Source organism: Martes martes (assembly GCF_963455335.1).
Source record: "Martes martes genome assembly, chromosome: 8".
NCBI classification, from domain to species: domain Eukaryota; kingdom Metazoa; phylum Chordata; class Mammalia; order Carnivora; family Mustelidae; genus Martes; species Martes martes.
Genome location: NC_137895.1, coordinates 10,653,086 through 10,670,012, shown reverse-complemented (window position 1 = coordinate 10,670,012; position 16,927 = coordinate 10,653,086). Strand labels below are relative to the sequence as shown.

Sequence of the window (16,927 nt, the reverse complement as noted above, 5' to 3'; positions counted from 1 at the left end):
CCTCTCCCAGTTCTCTTGCTGCCCCCAACCCAGGGTCCAAGGGCAGAGAAAAGGAGAAGTAGCCCGTGGCATACTAGCGTTGCATGGCGCACACCCAGTCACATGTGTCTACACAATACACACGTGTGTGTGATGTGGGCACACGTACATCTACCACAAGTGTGTCCTTATGCACAGACCTGTGTGGAAAGGAGACACGCCCCACCACACAGCCACGCACGCCCTCACACACCCTGGCTTTCCGTGACTCAGCACACGCTAGGAACCCTCACTGCTCACGGAAACCTTCCTTCTCCGTGCCAGGCCGGGCTGAGCCCTTCATGAACACTCTATCTTTTCACCCAGCTGTCAACCCACAGAGAAGGGGTTCCTTCCCACCTCTATAAATGGGCAAAGAACCCAGGGAGACAAAGTGGATGCTTCAAGGTCATATATACAACCAGGAAACGCAGAACAGGGACATCTAGCCCGGGATCCAGAGCAACACCACCACCACTGGGACAGGCCGACCTAAGAGCCCGCCCCAGCCAGGAACACACTGGCCACACACGTAACAGAAGACCAGACCAAGAGAGGTTGAAACAAGTAAGGGTTTAATCTTCTTACAGAACCAGATGCCAAAAGGGACAGGTGCGCATGATGGTCAAGGCCTTTCCTTCACGGTAACAAGGCAACTGCCCCAGATCCAGACATCACACCCACGTTCACAGCGTGAAGATGGGTACGGGCCGCAAAATCTTCCCCAGGAGCCTCTCCATTGGCCTTGCTTATTTCACACTGACACACTGAGCAAGGGAGGCTGGGAAAGTGAGCAAAAGGACCGTCACGACGGGCTGGGATCCATCACCATCCGCCATCTGGGTCTGAGCACGCTGATACCCCAAACGAAATGGGATCTGTTTGCCAGGGGTCGGAGCAAGGAGCTGGCCACTGGTCAGCAATGACAGTCTCTGCCCCAGGCCCCGGGCTCTGTCCTTATTCCAGCTGGGCCCCCTCAGGGGTTGGAGATCCAGCCGAAGGAGCCCGGAATGGATGGCCCAGTGCTTGACCCCAGGGGAATGACAGAGACCAGAGCTGGGGGTGGAGGCCAGACCCCACCCCAGGGCCCATGTGATCCTCTGGAGGTTAGGAACCCTGAACCCCAACCCAGTTCAGGGGTTCTCTGTGCTTTTTCAGCCCCTGGGGCCTCTCAGGCCCTCCCGCCCTCCCCTGGTGCACCTGTTCTCTGCGCTGTCCAACCCACCTCCCAGAGGCCTAGGACGCGACACCTTCACTGCTAACCACCATCCAATCCTGGATTGACCCACCACTCAGAGGCCCGGCCAGGGACTCCCCCCGCAAAAGGCGCTTGCCACAAGTCCCCAGGGCTGCCTGGGGAGACCAAGGACAACCAGAAGCCTCAGCCCAAATTTTGTCCCGCTGTTCAGGGTTCATCGGGCCATCAGCTGTGGACACCAAGGAGTATCTGGATAGAGGAGACAATGGAGGGAACGGAACCTGTGGAGAGACCAGAAATGGACAAGACGGTCACCCTGACTTGCACGCTCACTCCATGGGCTCCTAGGGGAGCCCATGTCACAGAGATGATTTGGAACAGGATTTTTCCCCCTCAGCACCCTTACGATTTAGGGCTACATAAGTCTTTGTTGTGGGGTGCCCTGTACGTTGTCGAATGTTTACAGCACCCTTGGCCTCTTCCCATGAGAAGCCAATAGAATCCTCCTGAGTCATCACAATCAAAAATGTCTCCAGGGACGCCTGGGTGGCTCAGTTGGTTAAGCAGCTGCCTTCGGCTCAGGTCATGATCCCAGGGTCCTGGGATCGAGTCCCATATCGGGCTCCTTGCTCAGCAGGGAGCCTGCTTCTCCCTCTGCCTCTGCCTGCCTCTCTGTCTGCCTGTGCTCACTCTCTCTGACAAATAAATAAATAAAATCTTTAAAAAAAAAAAAAAAAAAAAAAAAAAAAAAAAAAAATGTCTCCAGACATTGCCAAATGTCCTGGGGCAGGGCCGGGGGGGGCTCGTGGAAACCACCCATTTAGAGAGACTCCAAAGGCCAGAGACGCCACGAAGAGACCCCAGCTGAGGCCAGACTATCCGGTCACATGTATCTGAGTCCCCAGTCAGCTCCAGCCCTACAAGGCAGGAACCTTTGGATTCTAGAATCTTCAGGCTCAGAGAGAATTTCACATCTGCTCTTAAACCTCCTGATAGTCTAGCCATAGCTGTGCCCTTCCACTGACAAGGAGCTCACCCCATGAGAAGGTGGTTCCTTTCATCTTAAAAATGTGAATCTTTTTTCCTCTGTTGAGCCGAACTCTATCTCCGTGTAATGTCCAACTTATTCAATGCAGCCCTGGCCGCAGGGCCCCTTAAGCAGTCACGAGCCCTCTGCCCGACCTACTGAAAAGGACCGCTGAAGAGTATCAAAGAAACAGAGAGCCTACAAAAGCTCAAATAAAATTTTCCCATCGGGGCCTGAAGTTCTTCCCTTAGAACATCTCCCTTGCTCAGGGAAGACACTTCAGTGTTCCAGGAGCTCCTGAAGAATCCCAGGGGCCTGGGAGACCCCTTCAGATCCACGACACCCAGCCTCCTTGTGCTCCAAATGGGGAGACTGAGGCCCAGAGAGAGCAAGGTATTTGCCCAAGGTCACACAGCAATCCTGGGGGAGAGCAAAGACTGAAATCCACTCCCTGCACTCCCAGCTCTGTGCTGTCAGCCTCCAAGGCCCTCCCTCCCTCCAGGTTCCCTTATGTTTGGACACCCGGACTCAGACCCCCTGCTCCGATCCTATAGTTGGAGCCCCTAGACTCACCTGGAAGGGTCCTCCTCGGGGGAGAAGGGGTCTTGTAGCTTAATGACATTGAGCTTCCCCTCAAAGACGCCATAGCTGAGGGTGACCTGGGCAGAGAAAAGCGGAGAAGAAAATGAAGGTTGGTGGGGTGTCCCACAGAGAACCCCACAAGGGGGCGGTATTGGGGCAGAAGCAGGGAAGGCCCATAAGGCACTCTGAGGGGCGCAGAAAGCCTGCCTCTGCCCCTAAAATCCCACCCTTGGTACTCACTGAGGAGCCCACCCCACTCCGCAGGAACTTCAAGCTTGTGGGGCACTATCCCTAATTTGCATCCCCAGCAGTGGCCCTACCTGAGAGGCTGGAAAAAATCCCTGGCCTACAGACTAGGAAACTGAGTCTCAAGAGGGGAAAGCACCCTTCCAGTAAATTCCACGCCTGGACAGCGGTTTCTTGAGACTCACCGTGGGGCCTCGGCACTCCATCTCCACCCGGACCCTTGGGATACTCCACACACAATGAGGACATGGGCTAATGCCCCTTGTCGAGAAGCAGTCGACCACAACGGTTAAAGACCATGGGCTTAGGGACCACCCAGGCAGGGTTCAAATCCCCAGCTGCCTAACATTAACTGTGCCATGGTTAGTTCTGCTCTCTGGGCCTCAGTTTCCCCACCTACAGAATGGGAACGTTAGAGCTCCCCTCATGCAAATGTTGGAAGGAAGCAGAGTTAAAGCAGATAAAGGCACCAGCATGGTGTCTGGCGTGGTGGGTGTTCTGGAAATCCCCGCCATTAGGGTACCTGGTTTGGACTGCCCAAAGTCCGTGTCCCTTTCCTGGCTTCAGCCCAACTGATCTTACTGGGGCCAATGCTACACCCCTGGTCCGGGCCTGGTGAATCCACACTAACTCCTGGCTCTGGGAGGCGATGGGTCATGTGACACAAGCCGGCCTTCCGTGAGCACCAGCTCAGGCCTTCCAGACCACTGAGCACCAGCCCTGGGATGTGGCGGAAGGAGGAGAGCTCTTCCTCGGGGTGGGGCGGAAACCTAGAGCTGCCATCTTGCCCCCCGAGGAGCAACCCTTCCTCAGGGTGAGCCCAATGTCAGGGAAGACAGGCCAGAGTGGGGACAGTGTGGGCACGCAGACTCAGCCGGAACTAGCAAGCAGCCCCCGGCTTCCCAGGCTCATGAGCCCTTACTTGTCCAACATACGGTCTGTGTTGCATTTGTGTCCCTCGCCACCAAAGGGTTCTGACTCACAGTGTTGGGTGGAGGATCTCAGGGGCCTTCCCAGCCAGGATCTCCTACGGCACTGGCCACCCATGAGGAGGACGGCCGTGGGCGCAAGGCAGAGCCAGCTGGAACTCCGTAGAGTCGTTGCTTGCCAGGTGGTGGAATGGGGTCCCCCTCCCCCAGCCAGACATTATGCCTGAGGTTTCCCACTAAGCACCTGCTCTCTCCCAGCAACATCTGGGTTAGAAAGAAAGCAGGGGGGCAGTGGGCAGGTAAGCTCTGATGAAGGCGGGACAGCCGACAGGCAGAGTTGGAAAGGGCATGCCTAGACCCTTTGGAGGGATGCCGGGGGATGGAAGACTGCAGAAGGAACAGAGGGACAGGAGGAAGTGGAGAAGGCAGGGAGGGGAGCAGTCGGAACCTGAAGGTAAGTTTCACCTGGTCCGTGCATGTTGTTGCAGCTGGCACTGGGGACCAGACCAAAGAATTTGAGCATCACAAGCCCTAACCCTTGAGGGCTCGTCGTGGAGAGGGATGAGTCACGTGGGTCCATCTAAGGGTCCTTTCCCACCTTGGGCCTCAGTTTCCCCCTCATCCCTCCCCCATCGCCCCAAGGCCAGCTCACCTGCTCTGGGAGCTGGGCAGCCCCCAGCAGCTGTAGGGTCTCCAAGTGGGAGTGGAAGAGGGGGCTGGGCTGCAGGCGGCCGCCTAGCTTGCACTCAACAATGTAGCCCACGGTGCAGTCATCAGGCAACCGGATGAGGGCGGATGTTTCCACGAAGCGGGAGCCACTGAGAGAGAGAGCCGTGCAATGGCCAGTGGTTCAGAGCTCGCCCTGCCTCCCAGAAGGCCCTCCCTCCCAGGGACAGATGGGTAGAGCAGAGCTTCAGCTCCAGCATCTGCCTCCTGGGCACCGGGTGACTTCCAGCAAGCCACGAACCAGGGGAGCCTCAGCTTCCTCTTCTGCAAAATGGGCGTGATAATGGCCCTGCCCTCACTGGGCTATTGTGAAGATCAAGGGGAAGAATGGCAAGAAGAAGCCCTTTATAAATGTATCCCGTCCTCTCTTTACATTCATTCACTCATTCATTCATTGCTGAGCTCCAGGAGCTGCCCGTGTACCAGGGACCGTGCTGGGGCTGCAGATACAGAGATGAGAAAGAAAAGCTTCCTGCCCTCGACAGTGCCCCCATTCTGAAGGGAGACAGAGGAACACGTCATTTCAGGGTAGGACTGGCTCTGAAGTCAAAGGAAAGCATGAGGCCTGGGAGACACAGGGAGGGTAAGGTGGGCTTCCCAGAGGAGGCGGCACACTTTTGTTTTGCTTTTCATTTAATCATGTCAATGGCAGGCTTTAAACAGAGTCTTACAGGATGCACTGGAGTGAGCCAGATGTGGAGGAGGGAAGGGACCATGTCCCAGGGAAGGGCATCACTGGACTGCATACCCCATGAACACCCCTGGGGGCCAGGTTGGGCAGGCTGTCCTGCTGTATAGAATGCCTGACTGAGGGGCACAGTGGGTGCAGAAACCCAGCCTTCCCTTCTCATTCCAGGTTGTGCCCGAGGGCTGCACCTGCCCAAGGGGGGATACTTTTTCCAATTCACACAAATATACCATAAAGGTGGGCAGAAGCCCAGCTAGGGGCACCAGGCCCGGGAAGGACCCCTGGTCACGTGTACACACCTGCTCTGGACATGACCTACGACAGCATCACAGCTCCCAACTGGGGCCCAAGTTCCCCCCTGGAGGACCCCTCCCATCCAGGTTGGAGCAGGCTGGGGTGGTGTAGTGGCAAAGCAGGCAGGCCTTGGAGTCAAACCCAGCAGCTGAGTGACCTCAGACCTGGGTGACCATGGACCAATCACTTGCCCAACCTCTCACGCCTCAGTTTCCTTAGCTGTGGAAACAAGACTGACACGCAGTCAGTCTTGACGCCCTAGTGAAGCGCAGGCCCGGCTCAGAGTGGGCCCCCGATATAAGGGAGCAACACGGATATTGTTGCTAATAACAATAACTAATAACAATAGTTGCTAATAACAACAGCCTGTCCACACAGACCTCAAGAGGCCAGGCCTTTGCTACTTCCTCTCCAGAATACCAGTACCCTCATCCCATACTGGGGGCTTCAACCACCCCCAGGATCCCCTTCACTCGGGGGCCTCTAGGGCTATCCCAGTTCAAAGGCCACCTCTTCCAGGAAGCCTTCCTCCTGGCCCCAAGCAGAAGGCCCTACTTCTTCCTTCCTCTGAACACCTCTACACTTGGACTTCACCTCCCCTGTGACATGGGGGACTGGGTGCCAGCCCAATTGTTCACCCTCCCGCCAACCGTTAGCTATGTCCATTTTACAGATGGGGGCACTGAGGCTCCCAGGGATTACACAACTTGCCTGTGTGTGGCAGAGTGCCCTGGTGGCACGATGGCAGGTGGCTTTCCCACCACTAACTGTGTAACTGTGACACAGCATGAATGAGAGGCAGGTTTCTCCTGAGCTCACTCTCAAGTTCTTCCTGCAGCAAAGGACCCCACACACACCAGGCCCTGCTCTCCACCACCCGCCTGTGGGGCTTTGCTTACCTGGCCCACGGGGTCATCTTCAAAGCCAGTTCGCGGTTGATGCAGAAGCCAGCACCCCCGGTGGCAAACCAGAACTGTACCAGCCTCTGGGGGGAGAGGTGGGGAGGGCCAAGGTGCAGGGTGAGCCTGGGGGTGGGGGGCCACGGCTGGGCCCCGCTCCACTGGCAACCAGCATGGCTCAAAACCTTTTTATTTCACCTTTCACTAAAGTCTTGCTACAGCTTGACATCATCATGCCCATTTTACACACAAGAATACGGAGGCCCAAAGTCACATGGCTAATTAAGAGTGATGGGGTCACCAATTAGACGTAGCCTATTTGTCCGCCGAGCACACCTTACCCCTTTCCCCAGAGGAATGTCCCCACCTCACCCCAAGTGGTTCAGGAGGGGCCACCAAATACAGCACCTGCTCCCCTAGGTCCCAGGAAGGGGGCAGGTGCCCCAGGAAGGGTAGATCGCAAGGCCACACCCCCTGACCCAGTGATTGGCCCAGTGACGGGCACATGACTTAGGCCAGCCAATCCGAGTTCTTCCCTGAGCTCCCTATGCTAGCTGGGAGGAAGAGACGCTTTCTACAGGGTCACCAGGCTTGGGAGCGGCACTCCTGAAATCACCCGTACCAAGCCACCTGCACTGGCCTCATCACTTCCAGCTCCAGGGACTGAGAAAGCTTTTCTGCACAAGGAGAGAATGAAGCTTCCCACGGAGTAAAGAGAGAAGGATGGGCAGGCCTGTGAGCCCCCAAAGCCAGCAAACCCCTTGACATCTCAGTCTCAGGAACCTGTAACCTCCCTTGGGGTTTAAACCACTCTCTGCCCCCCTTCTCTGGGAGGCCTCGTGAAGTCACAACTCAAGAATTTCTCTAAGGCTCTGGCTAACGCTGCTCCCTTTCAGCTGTACTATCTCTTGACCAAATTCCCTATGGTTACCTTCTCCCAAGTACACAGTTGGTGCTTAATTGACGCACATTGCATGGGGTTGGGTTATCTCCTACAATGCAGCAATGAGAAGAACCCGGGGCAGGAAGCTGGGAAGCCTGATTCTGGGGCCTTGGACTCCTCCACTGCCCAGCTGTGTGAACTAGAGAAAGCCACCACTCCTCTCTGGGCCTCAGATTTGTCATCTTTGAGCACCCCTGCTCCAGTTCAGCCATCCCTGTGTCCTCCCCCAAAGACTTCTATGAGCTGCTTCTGGAAATGCCACCCTCTTAGACAGAGGTGTTCGGGCCTCTAAGCAGAATGAACAGGTTCTTAAGATCCTGACATACAGTTGGTGCCCAATGAATGCTTGTTTAATGACCTATGGGTCCAGGGCTTCTCCTCCAAGGTAATTAAAGGAACAACAGCAGTAACCGTAGGCATGCCCAACCCTTAGCACTGATGTGCAGAGAAGGGAGGTCACAAGCCTGTGGTCCCGGAGCTGGGACTGAGCCTGAGCCAGAACTCTTGCCCCCTTTTGCTGGTCTCCCCCCACACCACATAGCCCGGGAGGAACCCCAGAATCCAAACGGGCTAGGACACTTTGGGGCAGAGTCTAGGGATCCTACCGGGGTGCAAGGAGGGTATTAGTGCCGTTGAGGGGTTGGGGCCTGGGTGTCCCCAGCAGGTGCTGAACCTCCCCAGGAAGAAGGCCCCAAGACGAAGGCTGAGCTGGGTTGGGTACCGACTGCTGACACTCACTAGTGTCATCACGTGCCAGATCCCATTCCAAGCACTTGGGTACGTGACCTCATTGAATTGTTCCCTTTTCTGCTCACAACCACCCTATTAGGCAGGGACGGTTATCACCCATTTTGCAGACGAGGAAACTAAGGCACAGAAGGGTGGGGTGACTTGAGCAAAGGTCAGCAAGCCAGAAGGTGGCAGAGCGGGCGTGTGAAGCCAGGGAGCCAGGCTCCAGAACGGCGTTCTCAACCCCTACAGCCAAGCATGTGGTGGTGTGGGGGCCTGGGGCACCCTTCGCTCACCTGGAGTCAACTCACACGCACACCCCCAGGGCCCAAGAGGATTTAATTAGGGCTCAGAAGCCGATTAGCCACTGATAATTAAGGTTGTGTGTTTCCTACTCTTGGTTTCCCTAATGAAGCAGATGGCGAGCAGGGGTGGTGGAGAGCCCCACTGCGGGCCCAGCTCCTGCTCCATGTGCCGTCTCGAGGGAGGGGCACCCCCTGACTAGCCGTTTCCCTGGGGCCAAGGGAGCCCTCTAGGGGCCTGGGCCACACCAATGCCAGAAGCCTGGTGGGTCCTGGGGACTAGGAGAGAACCACGCTCCATACTTATACTACAAAATTCTTCCCTGTTCAGCTGAAAGTCCAATTTAACTGTTATCCTGATTTTTGGCTTATTTGTTTCCTAAATCTCACAGCCCTCATTAGCGTCCATCTAGGTCTGGAGCTGAAGCTGGTGCTGGGGACCCCATTGTGCCGGGTGCCACCTCTTTAGCCGCCGGTCAGTGAAGTCTGGACAAAGGAGGGGTGCAGAGGGGCGGGGAGAGATCAGGGGGTGGGGGGCTGTACAATTCACCACAAGGCCCAACGGTATCTGGCATCTGAACAGTCTGTACAGCTGCCTGACAATACCAGGGGCTGGGAGCCCTGCCATGGAGTCGCAGCCTCAGCTCACCGCCCCCACCCCCACACCCCACCCCACCCCAACCCCACCCCCACATCCCTGTCACTGTGTGACCAGAAGGAGCCGCTCCTCCTCAATGACTGAGGCCCTGCTGTATGCCGGAGTCTGCGCCTCACCTGCATCATCTCAGTCTCCCCATTTCACAGAGAAGACAGGATCGGTGGTGAAGTCAGCAACCCAGACACACAGCGAGGAGACCAAATGGGAAAGCCAGAAAACCCACCTGGCTCCGCCAGGGCCCTGGCCACGCCCCCATATGGCCCCGCCCCATATGGCTCCGCCCCGGTGTCCCCTTCCCCATAGGGCTCCGCCCATGGTCAATGCATGAAGGAGGAAGGAGGAAGGAAGGGACCAAGGGACCCACCGTGCGGTTGTGGGGCCTGGGCTCAGAAGCGCGGATAGGCCGGTTCAGGCTGGGCCGGCCTACGTAGACGTCGCGAGTCTGTGGGAAGGCTTTCAGCAGCTTCAGCAGTGCCCTTGGGTTCACATAGTTGTCGTCATCCACGTGGCAGAACCACCTGTGGGGACAGAAAGGGGATGGGAAGCTTGGAGGAGGGTTCCCAAGGGCTGCCAGCTAGCCAGACTCCCCCTGCGCCCCCCATAAGTCAGTCAGCAAAATTAGGCAGGGAGAGAGTAGCTAGCACCGAAGGCCCATGCCCGGAGCCAGACGGCATCTTGTGTGAGCTCCTGAGGAAAGTGTGCCCACTTAACAGGCGGGGACCGAGGTTCAGAAAGGTTAAGACACCTGCCCAAGGTCACACAGTCTGTAAATGGCAAGACTTGAACCCAGACCATCTGCCCAGAGACAGACCCCAGGAGGCCCTTACATGCTTAAATTCATAGGACCCAGCTGACTTCACTTTTTTGTCACAACACCCTATTCAGGAACTAGACCGAGGCAAAGGTCACACTTGCCCTCAGAGACCCAGGTGCACTCACCGCAGCCTGCTGGCCAAGAAGGTGTCAAACTCAGCAGCCATCTTGCAGGACAGGGCGGGGTGACTGTGCTCAGCAGAGCAGTTGGTGACCACAAGGTGAGACCCTGAAAAGTGGGGACAAGTCAGGGGACCCTGCCCAGGTCCTCCCTGCAGCCCTGCACGCCGTGAGAATGCCAGCAAGACCCCACCCATTCCCATTCTACACATGGGGAAACAGACGCCAGGGAGAGCTGACCCTCCCAGGACCCCAGAGCTAATGAATGGGAGGCTGGGCTGGGACCCAGGGGTCCAGGGTACTGTCCAGGACAGCCGCTCCTCATGCCATACCCACTTCCAGGAAAGAAGCCTGCCCCCCTCCCCACATGGCAAAGGAGGGCAGCCCTGTTTCCTGGGGACCCGGGACTAGGGGACAGCCACACCAGCTTTCCCTGGAAACAACTGAGGAGTCTCCACCCCCATCTGGACCTACCCAGTCTCTCCTGGAGGCCTTCATCTGGGCTGTCGGTGAAGACAAACGTCTAAGAAGGAGAAAGAGGGAGGAGTCAGGACCCCAGTCGGCCAAAGGCAGCCCACAGCCACGCCCCTGCTGAAACACGGGTCCAGAGCTGTGCCCTCCATCAGTGACAGACACACCCCACAACATCATCACACACTCCTTTCAGACACCATGACTTTCTCAGCTACCCCCACAAGACACACAACACAGCCTCCCAGCACACACAGGCCACTGTGTCACCTGCACGAGCACCCTTATAGATCAGCGACCATGGAGACCCTCCCAGAGTCACACCATCTTCTATCCCACACACATACACACACTGCAGTCCCACTTGGCCCCTCCATCACCACACTTACACAACCTGAGACACTTTGTCAGGAGACAGACTCTATGTGGGAAGACCCACGCCCTGGGGCACCACATCAGCCTGGGGAGTTAATTGTGTCTCTCCATAGCCGCACCGGCTCCCCCAGGGCAGGTGCAGGGTCCTTACACATCTCAGAAATTTTACATTGTGATCCAACCCCAGCTCTGATGACCTCCCTGAACCTTGAGCCAGGTGATCTGTTCCCCTCACAAGATGGCTAAGGGACAGACTATGGTTGTACAGTTGGAAACTGCTGAGCTGGGATTCAGACCCACAGGTCTCGGAACCCCCCCCAACCCTGGGCAGGGAGAGGCTGCTCAGGCCCTAGATAAATTGAACACAAACTGAACGAGAGACAAATTAGAGGTCTCTTGGGGCCAGACAGACCGCAGCTGGGGACCCGTCTAACCCCCATTCCACGCCCTGCCCAGTACATGTCCCTTTCGCTGCCTGAGCAGGTCCTCTCGTCTGCCGAGCACAGCAAGAGCCTCCTCTGACCAATAGGGGGCCCTGCCCAGACCCTGGACAATTTTGAATTCTTTCCAAGGGAGGACCAAGGAAAAAGCATCCCACCTGTTGAAAGGCCCTCAGCCAACCCTGGGCTGGCTCTGTCCTCCTTCCAGACTCAGGGCCTCCAACTGCACGCCCCTCCCTGCTCAGCCACAAACTTCTCCCTGGTTTCCAGGAACCAGCCCTTCAGATCAGATCGACCCCTGCCTTGAGCCTCAGTTTACCCGGCTGGAAAATGGGGACTAGGGGTGGCTGTGATGGTGAAGTGAGATAATGTGAGAAAGGAGAAGAAAGAGGTGTCAGTGAAGCCGGGCTCTGCTTCCTATCTCGGGGGAAACGGAGGCATCAGAGGCCAGAAGCCAGGGTTGGGCACAGGAAGGGGCACAAAGGAAGAAGTCCTGTCTCCCCAGGACTCCCCATAACTCCGGGCCTTCTAAGCTACTTACTATCTTTCAATGGATTCGTGCAAGATCTTCAGATATGTTCTCTTGTCAGCACCAGAACCAGATAATACCCATATTCACCACCCCACCTAGCACCTTCTGTGGCTCCCTACTGCCCTCGGGATAAAGGCCAGCCTCCTAAGTGTGGCCATGACAGTCCACCCAGCCCCTGGGCCTGATGCAGCCTATCTCACCACTTCCTGCCCCACCCCTCTCTTAAACCCAAAGGTTTTTCAGTTCCCCAAATGTGCCACACACATGCACACTCCTCTGAGCCTTTGCACACGCTGTGCCCGTTTCTTGCCCCTTAAGTCCTAGTTCAGTCACCGCTTCCTCCAGGAAGCCTTCCCTGACACCCCTCCCATGTGTCCCTCAGCCACCTGTTCCTCCTGGTGGTAAGTAACAGCAGCCCCTCAGTTACAGAAATCTGTCCTTTGGACTCTCCCACCAGACAGTGACATCCTGAAGGGCACAGGCCTGGTCTGCTTTATCTCCATGTCCCGGCACGCAGCTCACCTCCGAGAGGCCTGGGCATCACCCACCTCCTGAGCACCCCCTCCCTGGGATGTGTCTCCCGCCTTCGGATTTAGATAACACTGGAGGTCCCCGGATATCCCCGCAGAAAGTGCTGGCGGCCCGACATTGCCTCAGCAACGCTATCCCGCCTCTCGGCGTTCAGCCCCATCAGGAAGACATCAAACCCCACGGCAGACACAATTTCTCCTTGGGTGCCTCAGATTCAGTGGTCCAGCTCCCCCCAGACCTGTGCTCCTCTGGGTGCTCCCCATCTTGCTGGGTCCCAGCACCTTGGGGTCCCCATGCCTCCTCTCTTCCTCACCCAGGATGCCAGCTCTCCACAGCAGCCAGCATGGCCACCGGTGGCCCAGCCCCTCCACGGTCCTCTCCTGCCAGCTTTGTTGCAGTCATCTTTGCCCTGGTCTCCCAACTCTGTCCTGCCCTCACCCCAAGTCTGTTTTCAACACAGCCCCCTGGGGAGCCAAGGAAAGAAATCAGGCCTTTCTTGCCCTGCTCCCTGGCAAACTTTTGCCATCAAACAGCCATCAGACGTTGGAACTCTCTGGAGTTTGGAGCATGGGCCAAATGGGCCAGGGCATATTTGCTGATGGATGAATGAGCCCGAATCAGTGGGGAAGTGGGGGGTTCCTGCAGCAGGGCTGGGGGGCTGGGCGGGGCACGTGAGGCTGGCGTTCCAGTCCCCGGGAACCCTGAGATTGGCACAGAGCAGTGGGCAGAGTTTCCTCTGAGCCAAGGGTTGCATTTAATTTGTTTGAGGAGACTCTGACAATGGTTAAAACCTCACAGGAAAACAAAAGGCCAGGCAGCCCGCTGGGGTCGGGGGAGGGGGGCTGGGGGCCATCTGCTGAAGAGGAGGGAAGATGTGAGGCAGGCGCTGCGGCCCCACCCCCAACCCACTGCACTCGAGGGGCCTGCGGGGAAGGGAAAGTTCTCCCCACTGATCAGAAAACGGGCCTCCCCCAGCCCGCCCCCTCTGCCTGGGACAAAGGCCACACGAGCCCCAGCCTGCCGCAACAAAGGCCCACCTGCCACCCGGCTGCCCTTAACCAGCTGGGGCGGGCGCCCAGCCCTGGAGTTAACCAGCTCAGGCCCGCTCCTGATGGCAGAGCTAAGAGAGGCTCCGAGACCCTCCTGTCCCGTGCAGATGGGGAAACTGAGGGCTGAAACGGGGAGGGCCTCGGCCAAGTTCGCAGAGAGAGATGAGCCAAAGGGTAGAGACAAAGGGGCCCCAGACGAGGTGCGGTAAGAATGTGTCTCCCTGTCTCCCTTCCTCTTCCTCAATGCCAGCATCCTTCCTGCTCTCAACTCTGCATAAAGGACTAGTTTTCTCGACTCTGCCCCTTTGTGCTGGGGTGGGGGTTGTGCAACTGAGTGAATTCATCTCCTATCTCAATCCCTCCCACTCGTGGCTGTCGTGGGGGTGAAATGGAGTGAGGCATCTGATGGGCAGCCCCTGGGGTACTGAGCCGCTGACCGCTCCTCCCGCTGCCCGGCTAGCTGGCATGTGGGATTAAGCTCCAGACACAGAGTGGGTGGCTGCTTCCTCTCCTTTGCTGACCTGGTCCTGCCAGGCCCACCCAGGCTGGGGGCCCAAGGACCCTCTCCTGTAGCCCAGTGATGAAGCAGCACCAGGATCCTGGGTCTCAGCAGAGAAAGAAGGGTCCCAGCAGGGAGGAACCAGGGGCTGGGTTCCCCTGGGCTCTGCGCCCCCAGGCCTTTGGGGTGACGCTGACAAGCACTTTCTCCCTCTGGCCTCAGTTTCCTCATCCGGGGCCAGGGCACCACCATGATGATCAAGACAAGGCAGGAAGGGGCCTCAGATCACGTGAGGCAGGCTCCCGGGGACACAGACGCAGCACCATAAACAGGAAGGTCTGCGGGGAGGGCTAGACTCGGCGGCTTCCGCAGGAGGAACCGGAATCTCCCCCAAGATGAGAAGCAGCGCGGAGGCCCCAGGGAAGAACCTGGGTGCTGGCGTCCCACCGGAGGAAGGGTTAGATAGGGTGCTAGAACATCGTGGTCAGGAAATCGGGGGTGGGGTGGGGTGCTCTCATCCCAGAAGGCCCTGGGCTCCTACAGACATCACCTCCCCTACTCCTTGGTCTCCCAGGAGCCCCCAGTCCCCTCCAAAGGCCCAGTCACTTCCTCCCACTGAGCCAGTCACCGTAGTAGGGACTGTGTGTGTGTGTGTGTGTGTGTGTGTGTAAAGCCTTCACCTCCCCCAGAGATGGTTCCCTAAATCACTGACTTGGCTTGGGGAGGGCACTGGGTCTGGGGAAGGCAAGAGCCAGAGGAACTCAGCTTGTCCCCAGAAAGACACAAGTCACGTGCCCCTGTCATCCACACACGTCTTGTCATGGCCCATCTAAGGCAGATGCTCGGGCTCCATGCAGAGGCACACACACACACATGCATGCACACACACACACACACACACACACATACTCACATGCTGGGCAGACCTCTATCTAACCTCTCCCCGCCATCGCTCCCTCGATCAGCCACCCCCTCACAGCGGACCTCCCCGCTCCTTCCCAAACTGCCCCACAGGAAAGGAGAACAGGAGATGAGGCTCAGCTGCGCTGGGCACGCCCTGGGCAGCCGCCGCATGGGCCGCCGCACGGGGCCCAGGGCAGGGCTGTCAGGAATTCTGAAAGGATGTCCCCCCAGCCCCGCCCCTCTCCTCCCAAAAGGCGCCCCCAGACCTTCCCCTCCTCAGTGGCTCGGTGCCTGTTCCCCCCACCCCAGCACAGCCAGAGCAGTGGGACAGCCGCCGGGGCCTGGACTGGGGACAGCCTGGCCTGGGCACACATCAGAGTCAGGACCTCACAGAGGTCTCTACCCCAGCCGCCCGGCACCTCCCGCTGGCCCCATCGCCAGGCTGGGCCAAGGTGGGCAGGAGCAAACCCGGTGCTAGAACAGCCAGGGATGAGAGGGACCCCCAGGAGGGACTGAGGAGCCTGGGGCAGGGCCCGGGCTGGCCCCTGAAAGACAGGGAGCAGGGGGCCTGAGGAGAACCTGGCTCCAGGGCGAGCGAGGGGCACAGGCAGGGCGGCAGGAGCCCCGATCCCAGGAGGAGGGAGGAGTGGGAAGACAAGCCCAGATAGGGCAGGTGGGCAGGTGGCTTCTCCCTGGAGGCCGCCAGGGGCCCCAGCCCAACAGAAAGGCCTCCGGGCGTCCCTCAGGCCAGGGCCCACTCCTGGGGCCCAGAGTCGCCCACTTGTCACCTGTTCCCTGGTCCTGGAGACCCACGTGTCGAGCAGCAGCTCCAGGCGGGAGCGGTGGAAGGCTCGGGTCGTCTTGACTGCAATGAAGACATCGTGCAGCCGCAGCTCACGGGACAGAGGGCTTGGAGGGCCCAGCCCGGGGGTCTCCTGCACGCCCTGTGGGGACAGGCTCGAGTGGTACCGTAGGGAGAGGAGCCCCATGCACAGAAGGGTGAGGAGGGCTCCCGCCAGGCCCCGGAGGAGGCGGCACTGCATTGGCCCTGGGACCCCAGACAGCTCAGCCCCCGAATCCCAGCCGGACAGGGAGGGGAGGCTGGTTCGTCGGGGGCCCTGGCCAAGGCCAAAGTCTGGTAGGCATGGGGGGCAGGCGAGGAGGGGAGAGGTGGGGACTAGTGCTCTGGCCCCAGAGGCCGAGCCCCGGCAGCCCAGCCGCCGCCGCCGGCCCTCCCCACCTGCTCCCGACGAGCTCCCGCCCGGCTCTGGGACGCCTGGCTCCGCCCCTGCCTCCCGCGCAGCCCGAGGGGCGGGGCCGGCCCCGGGGAGCCCCAGAGGTGGCCGGAGAAGGCTCCGCTGAAGGGACAGCCCCAGCCCCGGCCGCCGGCCAGCTGCTGCAGTGGGGGTGGGGACAACAACAAACCCTCCGTGCCCCATGGAAGGGAGGGGCCTTCCAGCCTCCCCACTCCCCAGAGGCTGTCGCTTAGCTCGTTCACCACGCATTGTTTTTTGGTGTCCTGCTCTCCAGCCTCTCAGCTTTTGCTCACACTGTACCTCCTCCTGGATGCCCTCCCCCATCCTCCCCATTGTCACCCGTGTTCCTTTCACCCGGCTTCATCCTTTTTGGACGTTAAGGCTCAGCTCAAGGGTTCCCGCCTCTAGAAAGCCTTTCCTGACGCCCCCCTCCCAACCTCCGAGGCGCCCACAGTAGTTGGCTCCGCTCCTCGGCTCTTGACAACAGCTCGAGCATTGCTAGTCCCAATCGAGAGCTGAGCACATAAGGCACGGAACGATCGAAGACGACCCAGCAGCTCAGCCACAGAGCCAGTGGAACCCAGGTCTCTGGGCCTCCCCTGGCCCACAGGAGGCCCCAAGGAGTGCCTGTCCTGCTGTGGCTCATCACCCCCCATCTCACTCAGCAGTCTTTATTGCTGCCTCTCTCCCAGCCAGGTG

The 16,927-nt window shown here is 58.6% G+C and overlaps 1 protein-coding gene across 1 annotated transcript; it reads right to left on the bottom strand.

Moving 5' to 3' along the window:
• Positions 1–573: 573 nt before the first annotated feature.
• MFNG (MFNG O-fucosylpeptide 3-beta-N-acetylglucosaminyltransferase) lies at positions 574–16,214 on the bottom strand. The gene is made up of 8 exons (XM_080811826.1): positions 15,761–16,214; positions 10,647–10,695; positions 10,179–10,281; positions 9,604–9,757; positions 6,608–6,693; positions 4,653–4,818; positions 2,817–2,902; positions 574–1,497 (listed from the first exon to the last, which is right to left on the bottom strand). Exons 1-8 carry the CDS (start codon positions 16,013–16,015, stop codon positions 1,431–1,433), a joined length of 966 nt encoding a protein of 321 aa, XP_080667952.1. The 5' UTR covers positions 16,016–16,214; the 3' UTR covers positions 574–1,430.
• Positions 16,215–16,927: the final 713 nt, after the last annotated feature.